Source organism: Nerophis lumbriciformis, linkage group LG06 (assembly GCF_033978685.3).
Source record: "Nerophis lumbriciformis linkage group LG06, RoL_Nlum_v2.1, whole genome shotgun sequence".
Classification (NCBI taxonomy): Eukaryota; Metazoa; Chordata; class Actinopteri; order Syngnathiformes; family Syngnathidae; genus Nerophis; species Nerophis lumbriciformis.
The window spans coordinates 4298451-4320467 of NC_084553.2; the positions used below are offsets into that span (position 1 = coordinate 4298451).

Genomic DNA, 22017 nt, shown 5'->3' on the forward strand with positions numbered 1-22017 from the left:
GTCTTAGACTTCGATCGGTCACATCTAGTCTTAGACTTCGATCGGTCACATCTAGTCTTAGACTTACATAAATTGGTCACATCAAGTCTTCGACTTAGATCAGTCACATCTAGTCTTAGATTGGTTTGTCTTAGAAGATGTTTCACTCTCATCCAAGTAGACTTCATGAGTTCATGATCATAGACTTAGATTGGTCACATCTAGTCTTAGACTTAGATCGGTCACATCTAGTCTTAGACTTAGATCGGTCAAATCTAGTCTTAGCCTTCGATTGGTCACATCTAGTCTTAGACTTAGATTGGTCTCATCTCGTCGTAGACTTAGATCGGTCACATCTAGTCTTAGACTTCGATCGGTCACATCTATTCTTAGACTTAGATTGGTCTCATCTCGTCGTAGACTTAGATCGGTCACATCTAGTCTTAGACTTAGATTGGTCACATCTAGTCTTAGACTTTGATCGGTCACATCTAGTCTTAGACTTAGATTGGTCACATCTAGTCTTCGACTTAGATCAGTCACATATAGTCTTAGACTTAGATCGGTCACATCTAGTCTTAGACTTCGATTGGTCACATCTAGTCTTAGACTTAGATTGGTCTCATCTCGTCGTAGACTTAGATCGGTCACATCTAGTCTTAGACTTAGATTGGTCACATCTAGTCTTAGACTTAGATCAGTCACATTTGTCTTCGACTTAGATCGGTCACATCTAGTCTTAGACTTCGATCGGTCACATCTCGTCGTAGGCTTAGATCGGTCTTAGACTTAGATTTGTCACATCTAGTCTTAGACTTAGATCGGTCACATTCAGTCTTAGACTTACATCAGTCACATTTAGTCTTAGACTTAGATCGGTCATATCTAGTCTTAGACTTAGATCGGTCACATCTAGTCTTAAGACTTAGATCGGTCACATGTAGCCTTAGACTTAGATCGGTCACATCCAGTCTTAGACTTAGATCAGTTACATCTAGTCTTAGACTTAGATCGGTCACATCTAGTCTTAGACTTAGATCGGCCACATCTAGTCTTAGACTTCGATTGGTCACATCTAGTCTTAGACTTAGATCGGTCACATCTAGTCTTAAGACTTAGATCGGTCACATGTAGTCTTAGACTTAGATCGGTCACATCCAGTCTTAGACTTAGATCAGTTACATCTAGTCTTAGACTTAGATTGGTCACATGTAGTCTTAGACTTAGATCGGTCACATCCAGCCTTAGACTTAGATCAGTCACATTTAGTCTTAGACTTAGATCGGTCATATCTAGTCTTAGACTTAGATCGGTCACATCTAGTCTTAGACTTCGATTGGTCACATCTAGTCTTAGACTTAGATTGGTCACATCTAGTCTTAGACTTAGATCAGTCACATCTAGTCTTAGACTGTTTGGTTTGTCTTAGAAGATGTTTCACTCTCATCCAAGTAGACTTCATGAGTTCATGATCATAGACTTAGATCGGTCACATCTAGTCTTAGACTTAGATCGGTCACATCTAGTCTTAGACTTAGATCGGTCACATCTAGTCTTAGACTTAGATCAGTCACATCTAGTCTTAGACTTAGATCGGTCATATCTAGTCTTAGACTTAGATCAGTCACATCTAGTCTTAGATTGTTTGGTTTGTCTTAGAAGATGTTTCACTCTCATCCAAGTAGACTTCATGAGTTCATGATCATAGACTTAGATCGATCACATCTCGTCTTAGACTTAGATTGGTCACATCTAGTCTTCGACTTAGATCGGTCACATCTAGTCTTAGATTGTTTGGTTTGTCTTAGAAGATGTTTCACTCTCATCCAAGTAGACTTCATGAGTTCATGATCATAGACTTAGATCGGTCACATCTAGTCTTAGACTTAGATCAGTCACATATAGTCTTAGACTTAGATCGGTCACATCTAGTCTTAAGACTTAGATCGGTCACATGTAGTCTTAGACTTAGATCGGTCATATCTAGTCTTAGACTTAGATCGGTCACATCTAGTCTTAGACTTCGATTGGTCACATCTAGTCTTAGACTTAGATCGGTCACATCTAGTCTTAGACTTCGATTGGTCACATCTAGTCTTAGACTTAGATTGGTCACATCTAGTCTTCGACTTAGATCGGTCACATCTAGTCTTAGATTGTTTGGTTTGTCTTAGAAGATGTTTCATTCTCATCCAAGTAGACTTCATGAGTTCATGATCATAGACTTAGATTGGTCACATCTAGTCTTAGACTTAGATCGGTCACATCTAGTCTTAGACTTAGATCAGTCATATCTAGTCTTAGACTTAGATTGGTCACATCTAGTCTTAGACCTAGGCTGGTCACACCTACTCCTAGACTTAGATTGGTCACATCTAGTCTTAGACTTACATAAACTGGTCACATCAAGTCTTCGACTGTTTGGTTTGTCTTAGTAGATGTTTCACTCTCATCCAAGTAGACTTCATGAGTTCATGATCATAGACTTAGATTGGTCACATCTAGTCTTAGACTTAGATCGGTCACATCTAGTCTTAGACTTAGATCAGTCACATCTAGTCTTAGACTTAGATTGGTCACACATAGTCTTAGACTTAGATCAGTCACATCTAGTCTTAGATTTAGATTTGTCACATCTAGTCTTAGACTTAGATCGGTCACATCAAGTCTTAGACTTCGATTGGTCACATCTAGTCTTAGACTTAGATCGGTCACATCTAGTCTTAGACTTCGATTGGTCACATCTAGTCTTAGACTTCGATCGGTCACATCTCGTCGTAGACTTAGATCGGTCTTAGACTTAGATTTGTCACATCTTGTCTTAGACTTAGATCGGTCACATTTACCGGTAGTCTTAGACTTAGATCAGTCACATTTAGTCTTAGACTTAGATCGGTCACATCTAGTCTTAGACTTCGATTGGTCACATCTAGTCTTAGACTTAGATTGGTCACATCTACTCTTCGACTTAGATTGGTCACATCTAGTCTTAGACTTAGATCGGTCACATCTAGTCTTAGATTGTTTGGTTTGTCTTAGAAGATGTTTCACTCTCATCCAAGTAGACTTCATGAGTTCATGATCATAGATTTAGATCGGTCACATCTAGTCTTAGACTTAGATCAGTCACATCTAGTCTTAGATTTAGATTAGTCACATCTAGTCTTAGACTTAGATCGGTCACATCAAGTCTTAGACTTCGATTGGTCACATCTAGTCTTAGACTTAGATCGGTCACATCTAGTCTTAGACTTCGATTGGTCACATCTAGTCTTAGACTTCGATCGGTCACATCTCGTCGTAGACTTAGATCGGTCTTAGACTTAGATTTGTCACATCTAGTCTTAGACTTAGATCGGTCACATTTACCGGTAGTCTTAGACTTAGATCAGTCACATTTAGTCTTAGACTTAGATCGGTCACATCTAGCCTTAGACTTAGATCGGTCACATCTAGTCTTAGACTTCGATTGGTCACATCTAGTCTTAGACTTAGATTGGTCACATCTACTCTTCGACTTAGATCGGTCACATCTAGTCTTAGATTGTTTGGTTTGTCTTAGAAGATGTTTCATTCTCATCCAAGTAGACTTCATGAGTTCATGATCATAGCCTTAGATCGGTCACATCTAGTCTTAGACTTAGATTGGTCACATATAGTCTTAGACTTAGATTGGTCACATCTAGTGTTAGACCTAGACTGGTCACACCTACTCCTATACTTCGATTGGTCACATCTAGTCTTAGACTTCGATTGGTCACATTTAGTTTTAGACTTAGATTGGTCACATCTCGTCGTAGACTTAGATCGGTCACATCTAGTCTTGGACTTAGATTGGTCACATGTAGTCTTAGACTTAGATTGGTCACATCTAGGCTTAGACTTAGATCGGTCACATCTAGTCTTAGATTGTTTGGTTTGTCTTAGAAGATGTTTCACTCTCATCCAAGTAGACTTCATGAGTTCATGATCATAGACTTAGATTGGTCACATCTAGTCTTAGACTTACATAAATTGGTCACATCAAGTCTTCGACTTAGATCGGTCACATCTAGTCTTAGACTGTTTAGTTTGTCTTAGAAGATGTTTCACTCTCATCTAAGTAGACTTCATGAGTTCATGATCATAGACTTAGATTGGTCACATCTAGTCTTAGACTTAGATCAGTCACATCTAGTCTTAGACTTAGATCAGTCACATCTAGTCTTAGACTTAGATCGGCCACATCTAGTCTTAGACTTAGATCGGTCACATCTAGTCTTAGACTTAGATTGGTCACATCTAGTCTTAGACTTAGATCGGTCACATCCAGTCTTAGACTTAGATCAGTCACATTTAGTCTTAGACTTAGATCGGTCATATCTAGTCTTAGACTTAGATCGGTCACATCTAGTCTTAGACTTAGATCGGTCACATCTAGTCTTAGATTGTTTGGTTTGTCTTAGAAAATATTTCACTCTCATCAAAGTAGACTTCATGAGTTCATGATCATATACATAGATCGTTCACATCTAGTCTTAGACTTAGATCAGTCACATCTAGTCTTAGACTTAGATTGGTCACATATAGTCTTAGACTTAGATTGGTCACACCTACTCCTAGACTTAGATTGGTCACATCTAGTCTTAGACTTCGATTGGTCACATCTAGTCTTAGACTTAGATTGGTCACATCTAGTCTTAGACTTAGATTGGTCACATCTAGTCTTAGACTTCAATTGGTCACATCTAACCCTAACCCTAGTCTTAGACTTAGATCGGTCACATCCAGTCTTAGACTTAGATCAGTCACATTTAGTCTTAGACTTAGATCGGTCACATCTAGCCTTAGACTTAGATCGGTCACATCTAGTCTTAGACTTAGATCGGTCACATCTAGTCTTAGACTTCGATTGGTCACATCTAGTTTTAGACTTAGTTTGGTCACATCTAGTTTTAGACTTAGATTGGTCACATCTAGTCTTCGACTTAGATCGGTCACATCTAGTCTTAGACTGTTTAGTTTGTCTTAGAAGATGTTTCACTCTCATCCAAGTAGACTTCATGAGTTCATGATAATAGACTTAGATTGGTCACATCTAGTCTTAGACTTAGATTGGTCTCATCTCGTCGTAGACTTAGATCGGTCACATCTAGTCTTGGACTTAGATTGGTCACATCTAGTCTTAGACTTAGATCAGTCACATTTGTCTTCGACTTAGATCGGTCATATCTAGTCTTAGACTTAGATCGGCCACATCTAGTCTTCGACTTCGATTGGTCACATCTAGTCTTAGACTTACATAAATTGGTCACATCAAGTCTTCGACTTAGATCGGTCACATCTAGTCTTAGACTGTTTGGTTTGTCTTAGAAGATGTTTCACTCTCATCCAAGTAGACTTCATGAGTTCATGATCATAGACTTAGATTGGTCACATCTAGTCTTAGACTTAGATCAGTCACATTTAGTCTTAGACTTAGATCAGTCACATCTAGTCTTAGACTTAGATCGGTCACATCTAGTCTTAAGACTTAGATCGGTCACATGTAGTCTTAAGACTTAGATCGGTCACATCTAGTCTTAGACTTCGATTGGTCACATCTAGTCTTAGACTTAGATTGGTCACATCTAGTCTTAGACTTCGATCGGTCACATCTAGTCTTAGACTTAGATCGGTCACATCTAGTCTTAGACTTCGATTGGTCACATCTAGTCTTAGACTTAGATTGGTCACATCTAGTCTTAGACTTAGATCGGTCACATCTAGTCTTAGATTGTTTGGTTTGTCTTAGAAGATGTTTCACTCTCATCCAAGTAGACTTCATGAGTTCATGATAATAGACTTAGATTGGTCACAGCTAGTTTTAGACTTAGATTGGTCACATATAGTCTTAGACTTAGATTGGTCACACCTACTCCTAGACTTCGATTGGTCACATCTAGTCTTAGACTTCGATTGGTCACATCTAGTCTTAGACTTAGATTGGTCACATCTAGTCTTCGACTTAGATCGGTCACATCTAGTCTTAGACTTAGATTGGTCACATCTAGTCTTCGACTTAGATCGGTCACATCTAGTCTTAGATTGTTTGGTTTGTCTTAGAAGATGTTTCACTCTCATCCAAGTAGACTTCATGAGTTCATGATCATAGACTTAGATCGGTCACATCTAGTCTTAGACTTAGATCGGTCACATCTAGTCTTAGACTTAGATCGGTCACATCCAGTCTTAGACTTAGATCAGTCACATCTAGTCTTAGACTTAGATCAGTCACATCTAGTCTTAGACTTAGATCAGTCACATCTAGTCTTAGACTTAGATCGGTCACATCTAGTCTTAGACTTAGATCGGTCACATCTAGTCTTAGACTTAGATCGGTCACATCTAGTCTTAGACTTAGATCGGCCACATCTAGCCTTAGACTTCGATTGGTCACATCTAGTCTTAGACTTAGATTGGTCACATCTAGTCTTCGACTTAGATCGGTCACATCTAGTCTTAGACTTAGATTGGTCACATCTAGGCTTAGACTTAGATCGGTCACATCTAGTCTTAGACTTAGATCGGTCACATCTAGTCTTAGACTTAGATTGGTCACATCTCGTCGTAGACTTAGATCGGTCACATCTAGTCTTAGACTTAGATCAGTCACATTTAGTCTTAGACTTAGATCGGTCATATCTAGTCTTAGACTTCGATTGGTCACATCTAGTCTTAGACTTAGATTGGTCACATCTAGTCTTCGACTTAGATCGGTCACATCTAGTCTTAGATTGTTTGGTTTGTCTTAGAAGATGTTTCACTCTCATCCAAGTAGACTTCATGAGTTCATGATCATAGACTTAGATTGGTCACATATAGTCTTAGACTTAGATCAGTCACATTTAGTCTTAGACTTAGATCGGTCATATCTAGTCTTAGACTTAGATTGGTCACATCTAGTCTTAGACTTCGATTGGTCACATCTAGTCTTAGACTTAGATTGGTCACATCTAGTCTTAGACTTAGACTGGTCACATCTAGTCCTAGACTTAGATGGTCACATATTGTCTTAAGTTAAAGTAGCAATAATTGTCACACACACACTAGGTGTGGTGAAATGTGTCCTCTGCATTTGACCCATCCCCTTGTTCACCCCCTGGGAGGTGAGGGGAGCAGTGGGCAGCAGCGGTGCCACGCCCGGGAATCATTTTTGGTGATTTAACCCCCAATTCCAACCCTTGATGCTGAGTGCCAAGCAGGGAGGTAATGGCTCCCATTTTTATAGTCTTTGGTATGACTCAACCGGGGTTTGAACTCACAGCCTACCTATCTCAGGGCGGACACTCTAACCACTAGGTCTTAGACCTAGATTGGTCACGTCTAATCTTTGACTTAGATTATCAGATCTAGTCCTAGACTTAGATTGGTCACATCTAGTCCTGGACTTAGATTGGTAGACTAGATGTGACCAATCTAGTCTAAAACTTAGATTGGTATACTAGATCTGGTCAATCTAAGTTTAAGACCACATCTGGCCAATCTAAGTCTAAGACTAGATCTGACCAATATAAGTCTACAACTCGATGTGACCAATCTAAGTCAAAACAGTATTTTCTTGTTCAGCACAAATGAGATTTAGTTGGTTTCCATAAAAAAGGATTACGGTCTGGTAAAAAATAGCAGTTCTAATGGGAGTCAACGGGGCCCAAAAAGGTCCTAGGAGAAGGAGTGTATACTAGGAACACATTTGGGGTCCTCGGGGTGCACGAGGGTCAAGGAAGAAGGCTGGGTCACCTGGTAAGTGGCGTTGAAGCCTCGTCCGGGGCTGCGAGGCTTGGCCAGGTACAACACGCTCATCTGTCCCCGGCTGGACTCCAGCAAGGCGGGCCGGCGGTTGTTGTGATAGGACAGCACCTGCAGGAGGTGTTCGGCGCGGTGCAGGAGCCCGTCGTACACGTGCAGCGAGTCCCCGGGTCCCAGCTGCAGGTCCAGCTGCAGCACGATGGGCTTGGGGTCCTGCGTGTCCAACAGCCAGGAGCACCTCAGCTCCGCCGCCTCGCTCCGGTTGGCCCGGAAGAAGTCCGGGGAGGCGAAGGAGCCGTAGAAGTTCCCCAGGCGTTTGCCGCAGGTGTCGTCGGGGCAGCCCCGCTCGTCGGAGCCGTCGGGGCAGTCGCGGACTTTGTCGCAGCGCAGGACGGCGGGCAGGCAGCGGGTGGACTGCGCCGCCGTGCAGGCCAGGGCACCGGGCGGGCAGAGGCCGGGTCGGGCCTCGGTGGGGGGCGGCGAGCAGCTGCGCTCGTCGGAGGCGTCGCCGCACTCGTCCTGGCCGTTGCACTTCCAGGAGTGAGGAAGACATTTGCCGTTCCCGCACAGGAACTCGTCTGACTGGCAGCTGCTCTGACCCAGGTGACCTGCACACACCAGGACATCAAACCTGATATCATATCTGACCCAGGTGACCTGCACACACCAGGACATCAAACCTGATATCATATCTGACCCAGGTGACCTGCACACACCAGGACATCAAACCTGATATCATATCTGACCCAGGTGACCTGCACACACCAGGACATCAAACCTGATATCATATCTGACCCAGGTGACCTGCACACACCAGGACATCAAACCTGATATCATATCTGACCCAGGTGACCTGCACACACCAGGACATCAAACCTGATATCATATCTGACCCAGGTGACCTGCACACACCAGGACATCAAACCTGATATATCTGACCCAGGTGACCTGCACACACCAGGACATCAAACCTGATATATCTGACCCAGGTGACCTGCACACACCAGGACATCAAACCTGATATATCTGACCCAGGTGACCTGCACACACCAGGACATCAAACCTGATATCATATCTGACCCAGGTGACCTGCACACACCAGGACATCAAACCTAACTTCCTGGTAGCTTAGCTAACTTCCTGGTAACTTAACTAACTTCCTGGTTGTGTAGCTAACTTCCTGGTAGCTTAGCTAACTTCCTGGTAGCTTATCTAACTTCCTGGTTGTGTAGCTAACTTCCTGGTAGCCCAACTAACTTCCTGGTAGCTTAGCTAACTTCCTGGTAGCGTAGCTAACTTCTTGGTAGTCCAGCTCTCTTCCTGGTAGCCCAACTAACTTCCTGGTAGCTTAGCTAACTTCTTGGTAGTCCAGATAACTTCCAGGTAGTCCAGCTAACTTCCTGGTAGTCCAGCTATCTTCTTGGTAGTCCAGCTAACTTTCTGGTAGTTTAACTAACTTCTTGGTAGTCTAGCTAACTTCTTGGTAGTCCAGCTAACTTCCTGGCAGTTTAACTAACTTCTTGGTAGTCCAGCTAACTTCCTGGTAGCTGAGCTGATATCCTGGTAGTCCAGCTAACTTCCTGGTAGTCCAGCTAACTTCTTGGTAGTCCAGCTCACTTCCTGGTAGTTCAGCTAACTTATTGGTAGTCCAGCTAACTTCCTGGTAGCTTAGCTAACTTATTGGTAGTCCAACTAACTTCCTGGTAGTCCAGCTAACTTCCTTGTAGTTTAACTAACTTCTTGGTAGTTCAGCTAACTTCTTGGTAGTCCAGCTAACTTCCTGGTAGTTTAACTAACTTCTTGGTAGTCCAGCTAACTTCCTGGTAGCTTAGCTGACATCCTGGTAGTCCAGCTAACTTCCTGGTAATCCAGCTAACTTTGTGGTAACTTAACTAACTTACTGGTTGTGTAGCTAACTTCCTGGTAGCTTAACTAACCTCCTGGTTGTGTAGCTAACTTCCTGGTAGCCCAACTAACTTCCTGGTAGCTTAGCTAACTTCCTGGTAGCGTAGCTAACTTCTTGGTAGTCCAGCTCACTTCCGGGTAGCCCAACTAACTTCCTGGTAGCTTAGCTAACTTCCTTATAGTTTAGCTAACTTCCTGGAAGCCTAGCTAACTTTACTGGTTGTGTAGCTAACTTCCTGGCTACTCAGCTAACTTCCTTGTAGCTTAGCTAACTTCCTTGTAGCTTAGCTAACTTCTTGGAAGCTTGGCTAACTTCCTGGTTGCTCAACTAACTTCCTGGTAGCTTAGCTAACTTCCTTGTAGATTAGCTAACTTCCTGGTTGTGTAGCTAACTTCCTGGCTGCTTAGCTAACTTCCTTATAGTTTAGCTAACTTCCTGGAAAGCCTCGCTAATTTCCTGGTAGCCAAACTAACTTCCTGGTAGCTCAGCTAACTTCCTTGTAGATTTGTTAACTTCCTGGTTGCTTAGTTAACTTCCTGGTAGCCAAACTAACTTCCTGGTAGCTCAGCTAACTTCCTTGTAGATTTGTTAACTTCCTGGTTGCTTAGTTAACTTCCTGGTAGCCAAACTAACTTCCTGGTAGCTCAGCTAACTTCCTTGTAGATTTGTTAACTTCCTGGTAGCCTAGCTAATTTCCTGGTTGTGTAGTTAACTTCCTGGTTGTGTAGCTAACTTCCTGGTTGTGTAGCTAACTTCCTGGTTGTGTTGTTAACTTCCTGGTTGTGTAGCTAACTTCCTGGTAGCTTAGCTTACTTCCTGGTAGCGTAGATAACTTCCTGATAGCCCTGATAACTCTCTAGATGCCTGGCTAAGTTCTTCTAACAAACACAATGTCAATATGGTATCAGGACAGCCCCATATCGACGTTGACCTCGGGGCTACGTCGGGAAGACATGAAGGTACGTTAGCACGTTAGCTCACCTTTGATGTAGGACAGGTGGAAACCCTGAGCTAGTCCTGAACTGTTGGCCTGGGAGTGAAAGAACAACCACACGCGCCCCCTGCTGGAGATGAAGGGCGGCGGCCTGCTGGATCCACAGAGTCTGGACTCGGCCCGCCAGACCGTGGAGGTGACCAGCAGCCAGTCTCCGTCCTCGCAGCTCCCGGACTGTCCCACGTCAAACACCCGGAAACTGTACGGCGGGACCAGGAGCGTTTAGAGTGGGCACAGAGCAGGTGTGACGCAGGTGTGCTCACCTGATGGTGAGGACCTCCCCGTGGCCCCCCTGGATGTGCCAGCTGCAGTTGGCGCCTGGCGGGTAGTTGACAGGCCAGGAGGGGCTGTAGATCACACCCCTGCGCTCCGTGTGCACCTCCACCCGCTCGCCACACCCTGCTGGACGTGCACACACACTGCAGCGTCAAGTCTTCTGATAACTTCTTGGTAGTCCAGATAACTTCCTGGTAGTCCAGATAACTTCTGGGTAGTCCAGATAACTTCCTGGTAGTCCAGCTAACTTCCTGGTAGTTTAACTAACTTCTTGGTAGTCCAGATAACTTCTGGGTAGTCCAGCTAACTCCCTGGTAGCTTAGCTGACATCCTGGTAGTCCAGCTCACTTCCTGGTAGTCCAGCTAACTTCTTGGTAGTCCAGCTAACTTCCTGGTAGTCCAGCTAACTTCCTGGTAGTTTAACTAACTTCTGGGTAGTCCAGATAACTTCTGGGTAGTCCAGCTAACTTCCTGGTAGTCCAGCTAACTTCTTGGTAGTCCAGCTAACTTCCTGGTAGTTTAACTAACTTCTTGGTAGTCCAGCTAACTTCTTGGTAGTCCAGCTAACTTTCTGGTAGTTTAACTAACTTCTTGGTAGTCCAGCTAACTTCCTAGTAGCTTAGCTGACATCCTGGTAGTCTAGCTAACTTCCTGGTAGTCCAGCTAACTTCTTGGTAGTCTAGCTCACTTCCTGGTAGTTCAGCTAACTTCTTGGTAGTCCAGCTAACTTTCTGGTAGTTTAACTAACTTCTTGGTAGTCCAGCTAACTTCCTGGTAGCTTAGCTGACATCCTGGTAGTCTAGCTAACTTCCTGGTAGTCCAGCTAACTTCTTGGTAGTCTAGCTCACTTCCTGGTAGTTCAGCTAACTTCTTGGTAGTCCAGCTCACTTCCTGGTAGCTTAGCTAACTTCTTGGCAGTCCAGCTAACTTCCTGGTAGCTTAGCTGACATCCTGGTAGTCCAGCTAACTTTCTGGTAGTCCAGCTAACTTCCTGGTAGTCCAGCTAACATTTTGGTAATCCAGCTAACTTCCTGGTAGTCCAGCTAACTTCCTGGTAGTTTAACTAACTTCTTGGTAGTCCAGCTAACTTCTGGGTAGTCCAGCTAACTTCCTGGTAGTCCAGCTAACTTCTTGGTAGTCCAGCTAACTTTCTGGTAGTTTAACTAACTTCTTGGTAGTCCAGCTAACTTCTTGGTAGTCCAGCTAACTTCCTGGTAGTTTAACTAACTTCTTGGTAGTCCAGCTAACTTTCTGGTAGTTTAACTAACTTCTTGGTAGTCCAGCTAACTTCTTGGTAGTCCAGCTAACTTCCTGGTAGCTTAGCTGACATCCTGGTAGCTTAGCTAACTTCCTGGTAGTCCAGCTAACTTCCTGGTAGCTTAGCTAACTTCTTGGTAGTCCAGCTAACTTCCTGGTAGCTTAACTAACTTCTTGGTAGTCCAGCTAACTTCCTTCTATATTAGCTCACTTCCTGGCAACCTGGCTAACGTTCTGGTAGCTTAGTTAACTTCCTGATAGCTTAGCTAATTTGTTGGTAGCTTAGCTAACTTCTTCAAAGCTTAGTTCACTTCCTCGTAGCCTAGCTAAATACCTGGTAGCTTAGCTAACTTCCTCATAGCCCGTCTAACTTCCTGGTAGACTAGCTAACTTTTCTAGTACTTTGCTAACTTTGTGGTGGCCTAGCTAACTTCCTGGTAGCTTTGTTTACTTCCTGGTAGACTAGCTAACTTCCTAGTAGGAGAAAAACAAATTGTGACAAGACTTGAGGAAGAATAATAAGCAACGTTGCAAAGAGGGAGTTGCACCTGCTGCCACGGCAACAGCATCACTTGTTGTTGCCATGGTGTTGCCCTGGGGAACAACATTGGCACACGGAGGACACAGCAAGCAAGACAGGTAGAAATACCAAAAATAATAATAAATCATTTAGATGAGATACGAATAAATAGAATTAATGAACCACAAATTAATATTTATTTATGAGAACTTTATTTATTGTTTATCTATGAATTTAATAATGATTTACTTGCTTGTGTATTTAGAAAAGGGGTAAGATTCCACTTATTCCTTTTTGGACATGCTGTAATGAAAAACTGGAAATAAGTGATGTGTCATATTGTAATTGTCCGCATGTTCCAAATAAATAACCATCATTAAATAATTAACATGTAAATACTGGAGTAGATGAATTACATAAAGTAAACACACAATTCACAAATAAATGGTGGATGAATAAAACATGGAAAATAAAAAATACCATGAGCAAATGTTATACATGGATTATAAATAAAAAAATATATATATATAATACAGTAAATAAGTACATTTTTTATAAAAATGACCGGAAATTTTAAATATAAGGCAAATAAACCATGTAATAATAGCAATAACCCAGTTCACAAATAAATGGTGGATGAATAAAACATGGAAAAAAAAAATTAAAAAATCCATGAGCAAATGCTATAAATTGAATATAAAAAAATAAAAATATATACCGGTATATATATTACAGTAAATAAGCACATTTTTATAAAAAAATTACCGGCAATTTTAAAAATAAGGCAAATAAACCATGTAATAATAGCAATAACCCAGTTCACAAATAAATGGTGGATTAATAAAACATGGAAAATAAAAAATACCATGAGCAAATGTTATACATGGATTATAAAAAAAAAAATATATATATATATATATAATACAGTAAATAAGTAATTTTTTTTAATAAAAATGACCGGAAATTTTAAATATAAGGCAAATAAACCATGTAATAATAGCAATAACCCAGTTCACAAATAAATGGTGGATGAATAAAACATGGAAAATAAAAAATACCATGAGCAAATGTTATACATGGATTATAAAAAAAATAAATATATATATATATATATATAATACAGTAAATAAGTAATTTTTTTTTATAAAAATGACCGGAAATTTTAAATATAAGGCAAATAAACCATGTAATAATAGCAATAACCCAGTTCACAAATAAATGGTGGATTAAAAAAACATGGAAAATAGAAAAAATCCATGACCAAATGTTATAAATTGAATATAAATAAATAAAAAATATACATATATAATACAGTAAAAAAGTACATTTTTATAAAAATGACCGTACATTTTAAATATAAGGCAAATAAACCATGTAATAATAGCAATAACCCAGTTCACAAATAAATGGTGGATTAATAAAACAAGGAAAATTTAAAAAAAATCCATGAGCAAATGTTATAAATTGAATATAAATAAATAAAAAATATACATATATAATACAGTAAAAAAGTAAATTTTTATAAAAATGACCGTACATTTTAAATATAAGGCAAATAAACCATGTAATACGGTAATAGCAATAACCCAGTTCACAAATAAATGGTGGATGAATAAAACATGGAAAATAAAAATAAAAATCCATGAGCAAATGTTATAAATTGAATATAAATAAATAAAAAATATACATATATAATACAGTAAAAAAGTACATTTTTATAAAAATGACCGTACATTTTAAATATAAGGCAAATAAACCATGTAATAATAGCAATAACCCAGTTCACAAATAAATGGTGGATTAATAAAACAAGGAAAATAAAAAAAAAACCATGAGCAAATGTTATAAATTGAATATAAATAAATACAAAATATACATATATAATACAGTAAAAAAGTAAATTTTTATAAAAATGACCGTACATTTTAAATATAAGGCAAATAAACCATGTAATACGGTAATAGCAATAACCCAGTTCACAAATAAATGGTGGATGAATAAAACATGGAAAATAAAAATAAAAATCCATGAGCAAATGTTATAAATTGAATATAAATAAATAAAAAATATACATATATAATACAGTAAAAAAGTACATTTTTATAAAAATGACCGTACATTTTAAATATAAGGCAAATAAACCATGTAATAATAGCAATAACCCAGTTCACAAATAAATGGTGGATTAATAAAACAAGGAAAATAAAAAAAAAACCATGAGCAAATGTTATAAATTGAATATAAATAAATACAAAATATACATATATAATACAGTAAAAAAGTAAATTTTTATAAAAATGACCGTACATTTTAAATATAAGGCAAATAAACCATGTAATACGGTAATAGCAATAACCCAGTTCACAAATAAATGGTGGATGAATAAAACATGGAAAATAAAAATAAAAATCCATGAGCAAATGTTATAAATTGAATATAAATAAATAAAAAATATACATATATAATACAGTAAAAAAGTACATTTTTATAAAAATGACCGTACATTTTAAATATAAGGCAAATAAACCATGTAATAATAGCAATAACCCAGTTCACAAATAAATGGTGGATTAATAAAACAAGGAAAATTTAAAAAAATCCATGAGCAAATGTTATAAATTGAATATAAAAAAATAAAAATATATACCGGTATATATATTACAGTAAATAAGTAAATTTGTATAAAAAATTACCGGCAATTTTAAAAATAAGGCAAATAAACCATGTAATAATAGCAATAACCCAGTTCACAAATAAATGGTGGATGAATAAAACATGGAAAATTTAAAAAAATCCATGAGCAAATGTTATAAATTGAATTAAAAAAAAATAAAAATATATACCGGTATATATATTACAGTAAATAAGTAAATTTTTATAAAAAAATTACCGGCAATTTAAAAAAATAAGGCAAATAAACCATGTAATAATAGCAATAACCCAGGCGTGAATATTCAATAATGAACAGAAATTAAATCGTTTGGAATAATATTTTGTGTAAATAAATACGTTTTTGAATTCAAAGAGAAGCAGGAATGATTGCAAACTTTAAACACACACTTGTATGTATATATTTAGATTATTTTTACTTTTACACTTTTTAACTCGTTTTTTGCTTTTACACTACTTTTTAACTAGTTTATTTGTACCTTTACACTACTTTTTAACTTGTTTTTTTGTACTTTTACACTACTTTTTCTTGTCTCCAAGTTCCATATTTATAGTGTCAAAATACATATTTATTATTATATTTATCAAAATATATATATTGATATATATGTATGTTTGTAAATACATTTATTGATACATATATATTTATTTATTTATACATACTGTATATATACGTAGGCATTTATAAGTGATGGTAACACTAGAGGGGGAGGTGTGTGTGTGTGTGTTGGATTATAAATTAAAAAAATATATATATAATACAGTAAATAAGTAAATTTTATATAAAAATGACTGGAAATTTTAAATATAAGGCAAATAAACCATGTAATAATAGCAATAACCCAGTTCACAAATAAATGGTGGATTAATAAAACAAGGAAAATTACAAAAAATCCATGAGCAAATGTTATAAATTGAATATAAATAAATAAAAAAATATACATATATAATACAGTAAAAAAGTACATTTTTATAAAAATGACTGTACATTTTAAATATAAGGCAAATAAACCCTGTAATAATAGCAATAACCCAGTTCACAAATAAATGGTGGATGAATAAAACATGGAAAAAAAATTAAAAATCCATGAGCAAATGTTATAAATTGAATATAAAAAAATAAAAATATATACCGGTATATATATTACAGTAAATAAGTACATTTTTATAAAAAATTACCGGCAATTTCAAAAATAAGGCAAATAAACCATGTAATAATAGCAATAACCCAGGAGTGAATATTCAATAATGAACAGAAATTAAATCGTTTGGAATAATATTTTGTGTAAATAAATACGTTTTTGAATTCAAAGAGAAGCAGGAATGACTGCAAACTTTAAACACACATTTATAATACAGTAAAAAAGTAAATTTTTATAAAAATGACCGTACATTTTAAATATAAGGCAAATAAACCATGTAATAATAGCAATAACCCAGTTCACAAATAAATGGTGGATGAATAAAACATGGAAAAAAAAAAAAAAAATCCATGAGCAAATGTTATAAATTGAATATAAAAAAATAAAAATATATACCGGTATATATATTACAGTAAATAAGTAATTTTTTATCAAAAAAGTACCGGCAATTTTAAAAATAAGGCAAATAAACCATGTAATAATAGCAATAACCCAGGCGTGAATATTCAATAATGAACAGAAATTAAATCGTTTGGAATAATATTTTGTGTAAATAAATACGTTTTTGAATTCAAAGAGAAGCAGGAATGATTGCAAACTTTAAACACACACTTGTATGTATATATTTAGATTATTTTTACTTTTACACTTTTTAACTCGTTTTTTGCTTTTACACTACTTTTTAACTAGTTTATTTGTACCTTTACACTACTTTTTAACTTGTTTTTTTGTACTTTTACACTACTTTTTCTTGTCTCCAAGTTCCATATTTATAGTGTCAAAATACATATTTATTATTATATTTATCAAAATATATATATTGATATATATGTATGTTTGTAAATACATTTATTGATACATATATATTTATTTATTTATACATACTGTATATATACGTAGGCATTTATAAGTGATGGTAACACTAGAGGGGGAGGTGTGTGTGTGTGTGTTGGATTATAAATTAAAAAATATATATATATAATACAGTAAATAAGTACATTTTATATAAAAATGACTGGAAATTTTAAATATAAGGCAAATAAACCATGTAATAATAGCAATAACCCAGTTCACAAATAAATGGTGGATTAATAAAACAAGGAAAATTAAAAAAAATCCATGAGCAAATGTTATAAATTGAATATAAATAAATAAAAAATATACATATATAATACAGTAAAAAAGTACATTTTTATAAAAATGACCGTACATTTTAAATATAAGGCAAATAAACCATGTAATAATAGCAATAACCCAGTTCACAAATAAATGGTGGATGAATAAAACATGGAAAATGAAAAAAAATCCATGAGCAAATGTTATAAATTGAATATAAAAAAAATAAAAATATATACCGGTATATATATTACAGTAAATAAGTAAATTTTTATAAAAAAATTACCGGCAATTTTAAAAATAAGGCAAATAAACCATGTAATAATAGCAATAACCCAGTTCACAAATAAATGGTGGATTAATAAAACAAGGAAAATTTAAAAAAATCCATGAGCAAATGTTATAAATTGAATATAAATAAATAAAAAATATACATATATAATACAGTAAAAAAGTACATTTTTAAAAAAATGACCGTACATTTGAAATATAAGGCAAATAAACCATGTAATAATAGCAATAACCCAGTTCACAAATAAATGGTGGATGAATAAAACATGGAAAATGAAAAAAAATCCATTAGCAAATGTTATAAATTGAATATAAAAAAAATTAAAATATATACCGGTATATATATTACAGTAAATAAGTAAATTTTTATTAAAAAATTACCGGCAATTTTAAAATTAAAGCAAATAAACCATGTAATAATAGCAATAACCCAGGAGTGAATATTCAATAATGAACAGAAATTAAATCGTTTGGAATAATATTTTGTGTAAATAAATACGTTTTTTGAATTCAAAGAGAAGCAGGAATGATTGCAAACTTTAAACACACACTTGTATGTATATATTTAGATTATTTTTACTTTTACACTACTTTTTAACTCGTTTTTTGCTTTTACACTACTTTTTAACTAGTTTGTTTGTACTTTTACACTACTTTTTCTTGTCTCCAAGTTCCATATTTATAGCGTCAAAATACATATTTATTATTATATTTATCAAAATATACATATTGATATGTATGTATGTTTATAAATACATTTATTGATACATATATATTTATTTATTTATACATACTGTATATATACGTAGGTATTTATAAGTGATGGTAACACTAGAGGGGGAGGTGTGTGTGTGTGTGTTGGATTATAAATTAAAAAAATATATATATAATACAGTAAATAAGTAAATTTTATATAAAAATGACTGGAAATTTTAAATATAAGGCAAATAAACCATGTAATAATAGCAATAACCCAGTTCACAAATAAATGGTGGATTAATAAGACATGGAAAATAAAAAAATCCATGACCAAATGTTATAAATTGAATATAAATAAATAAAAAATATACATATATAATACAGTAAAAAAGTACATTTTTATAAAAATGACCGTACATTTTAAATATAAGGCAAATAAACCATGTAATAATAGCAATAACCCAGTTCACAAATAAATGGTGGATGAATAAAACATGGAAAATGAAAAAAAAATCCATGAGCAAATGTTATAAATTGAATTAAAAAAAAATAAAAATATATACCGGTATATATATTACAGTAAATAAGTAAATTTTTATAAAAAAATTACCGGCAATTTTAAAAATAAGGCAAATAAACCATGTAATAATAGCAATAACCCAGTTCACAAATAAATGGTGGATTAATAAAACATGGAAAATCAAAAAAATCCATGAGCAAATGTTATAAATTTAATATAAATAAATAAAAAATATACATATATAATACAGTAAAAAAGTACATTTTTATAAAAATGACCGTACATTTTAAATATAAGGCAAATAAACCATGTAATAATAGCAATAACCCAGTTCACAAATAAATGGTGGATGAATAAAACATGGGGAAAAAAAAAAAAAATATCCATGAGCAAATGTTATAAATTGAATATAAAAAAATAAAAATATATACCGGTATATATATTACAGTAAATAAGTAAATGTTTATAAAAAATTACCGTCAATTTTAAAAATAAGGCAAATAAACCATGTAATAATAGCAATAACCCAGTTCACAAATAAATGGTGGATGAATAAAACATGGAAAATTTAAAAAAATCCATGAGCAAATGTTATAAATTGAATTTAAAAAAAAAATATATATATATACCGGTATATATATTACAGTAAATAAGTAAATTTATATAAAAAAATTACCGGCAATTTTAAAAAATAAGGCAAATAAACCATGTAATAATAGCAATAACCCAGGAGTGAATATTAAATAATGAACAGAAATTAAAAAATAGTTTGGAATAAGATTTTGTACGTTTTTGAATTCAAAGAGAAGCAGGAATGATTGCAAACTTTAAACACACACTTGTAGGTATATATTTAGATTATTTTTACTTTTACACTACTTTTTAACTAGTTTATTTGTACCTTTACACTACTTTTTAAACTAGTTTTTTTAAAAAAAACTTTTACACTACTTTTTCTTGTCTCCAAGTTCCATATTTACAGCGTCAAAATACATATTTATTATTATATTTATCAAAATATATATTGATATATTTATATATATACATTTATAGATACATATATTTATTTATACATACTGTATATATACGTAGGTATTTATAAGTGATGGTAACACAAGAGGGGGAGGTGTGTGTGTGTGTGTGTGTGTGTGTGTGTGTGTGTGTGTGTGTGTGTGAGAGGCTGCAGTGATGTAATGCTGATAGCAGCATCACTGTGGTGAAAGGGCATCCATGTTTCCACACACAGTCTGATCATTTAGCCACCACAGATCAATACAAAAAGGATGACGAGAGGCGATGACGTCATCAACACAAAGCTGGCATTTCAGTGCCACAACAGGAATTTGCATGTATCATTTTCTAAGGTTCTTTTTTTTTAATCAAACATGCATTATCGGTGAATAAAACATGCATTATTGATAAATAAATAAAATATTTCTGAACAATGACACCGCCGTGACTGCAAGCTTTTGTCCGCCCTCACCTGCACGCAGCGCGGCGGGGCAGAGCCGCAGCAGCACCCCCACCAGCAGCACCAGCAGCCGCCGCCGCCGCGCCGTCGCCGCCATGCTCGGCCGACAGTCGGAGCCCCTATCGCGGACACGACCTCCGCGCGCCCCCCGGTGTGGCTTCCATCTATTTCCAGCGGTAAAAAGGCATTGTGTCCTTTTTTTGCGAGACACACACGTCGTCAACAGCAGCGGGACGACAGCCATAAACAAGAGAGCGACACTTCCGGCGGGACTTTTCACAATAAAAACAGGAATCGCTGTGAAATGTATATTAAGTAGGAATCGCTCGGTTCATGTTGCAAATGATTAATCCGATTATGTCTGTACTGAGTTATTGTCGCGATGGTTCTGATCAAATTGGGTGATTTAAGCAAAATAGTTTATTTGCAGTCTTATTTTGAAAGCAGTTCCGTTTCAATCTAGTCTCTTTATGTTGAGCCAAAATGTTCCAGTTATAATATCACTTTATCAATATTTATTCTTATTAATCACGTTCATCAATAATTATTTTTCAAAAGCATTTTGTTTTGAATTTTCCTTTTTCGTGAGAGCTACTTCGCCCCCTTGTGGTCAAACGAGCACACGTTTTAATAAAAGTAATAACTTCCTTTATTGATGACATCAAAAAGGTCTGTCGGTTTTTTTTTGTATCGCCAATTAAAAAGGTATAATAATTAATAATAGTTATAATTACGACTGTAAGGAGCGTCTTCTAAAAGGCACCGCTGGGATTCGAACCCAGGATCTCCTGTTTACTAGACAGGCGCTTTAACCAACTAAGCCACGGCGCCGGATATCATCCGGACCAGAATGTATGCTTATATAGACATGCCAAAAACATTTTACCACGATTTTTGATATATATAATATGCAATATTCAGCATTTGACAATAATAGTCACGACTAGTCGAAAAGTTGACATTAACTGTGACCGAACTAAGCACTGATGTAATGCAAGAAACCCTTTCAAACGCAATAAACACATTTTAGTATTATTTACTCGTATTTTTTTGCCATTTTAATTAGAAGGTCAATAAGCTAATTATCCTAAATAAATAAACAAACATCAGAATAAAACAGACTCTCAATATTTGCAGGCAAAAATTGCATTTCAATAAATCTTGAAGTGCCATGTTGTAAGGGTACGCAGCATGGAGCGCTACTGCTTACTGGCGCCGACGAGACGCGGGGCCGCCATCTTGGAGTGGTGATCCGCTCCACTCAGTGCAATTCATTTGGCAGGAGCAATGAACTGTCATTCATCTTACCTCACTGAATACCACTGATTTTAACCCCCCTTTTTCGTCATACATGTAGCTATGATAAAGGACACATGTTTTATTATTCATAGTTTGCTTAACAGTAATAG

The 22017-nt window shown here is 35.9% G+C and overlaps 1 protein-coding gene and 1 non-coding gene across 2 annotated transcripts in view; both read right to left on the bottom strand.

Annotated features, from left to right (window-relative positions):
• Positions 1-20842, bottom strand: part of LOC133608252 (low-density lipoprotein receptor-related protein 3-like) — a 31160-nt gene extending 10318 nt beyond the window's left edge. Inside the window, exons 1-4 of the mRNA XM_061963457.1 lie at positions 20621-20842; positions 10910-11048; positions 10634-10845; positions 7738-8354 (exon numbers count right to left, since the gene is read on the bottom strand). Coding sequence (XP_061819441.1) covers positions 7738-8354; positions 10634-10845; positions 10910-11048; positions 20621-20705 — 1053 coding nt within the window. The 5' untranslated portion in view covers positions 20706-20842. The remainder of the gene's footprint in view (positions 1-7737; positions 8355-10633; positions 10846-10909; positions 11049-20620) is intronic.
• A 523-nt stretch (positions 20843-21365) lies between these two features.
• trnat-agu (transfer RNA threonine (anticodon AGU)) lies at positions 21366-21439 on the bottom strand. Its single transcript has one exon. It is a non-coding gene; the product is annotated as a tRNA-Thr (tRNA).
• Between the last annotated feature and the right edge of the window lie 578 nt (positions 21440-22017).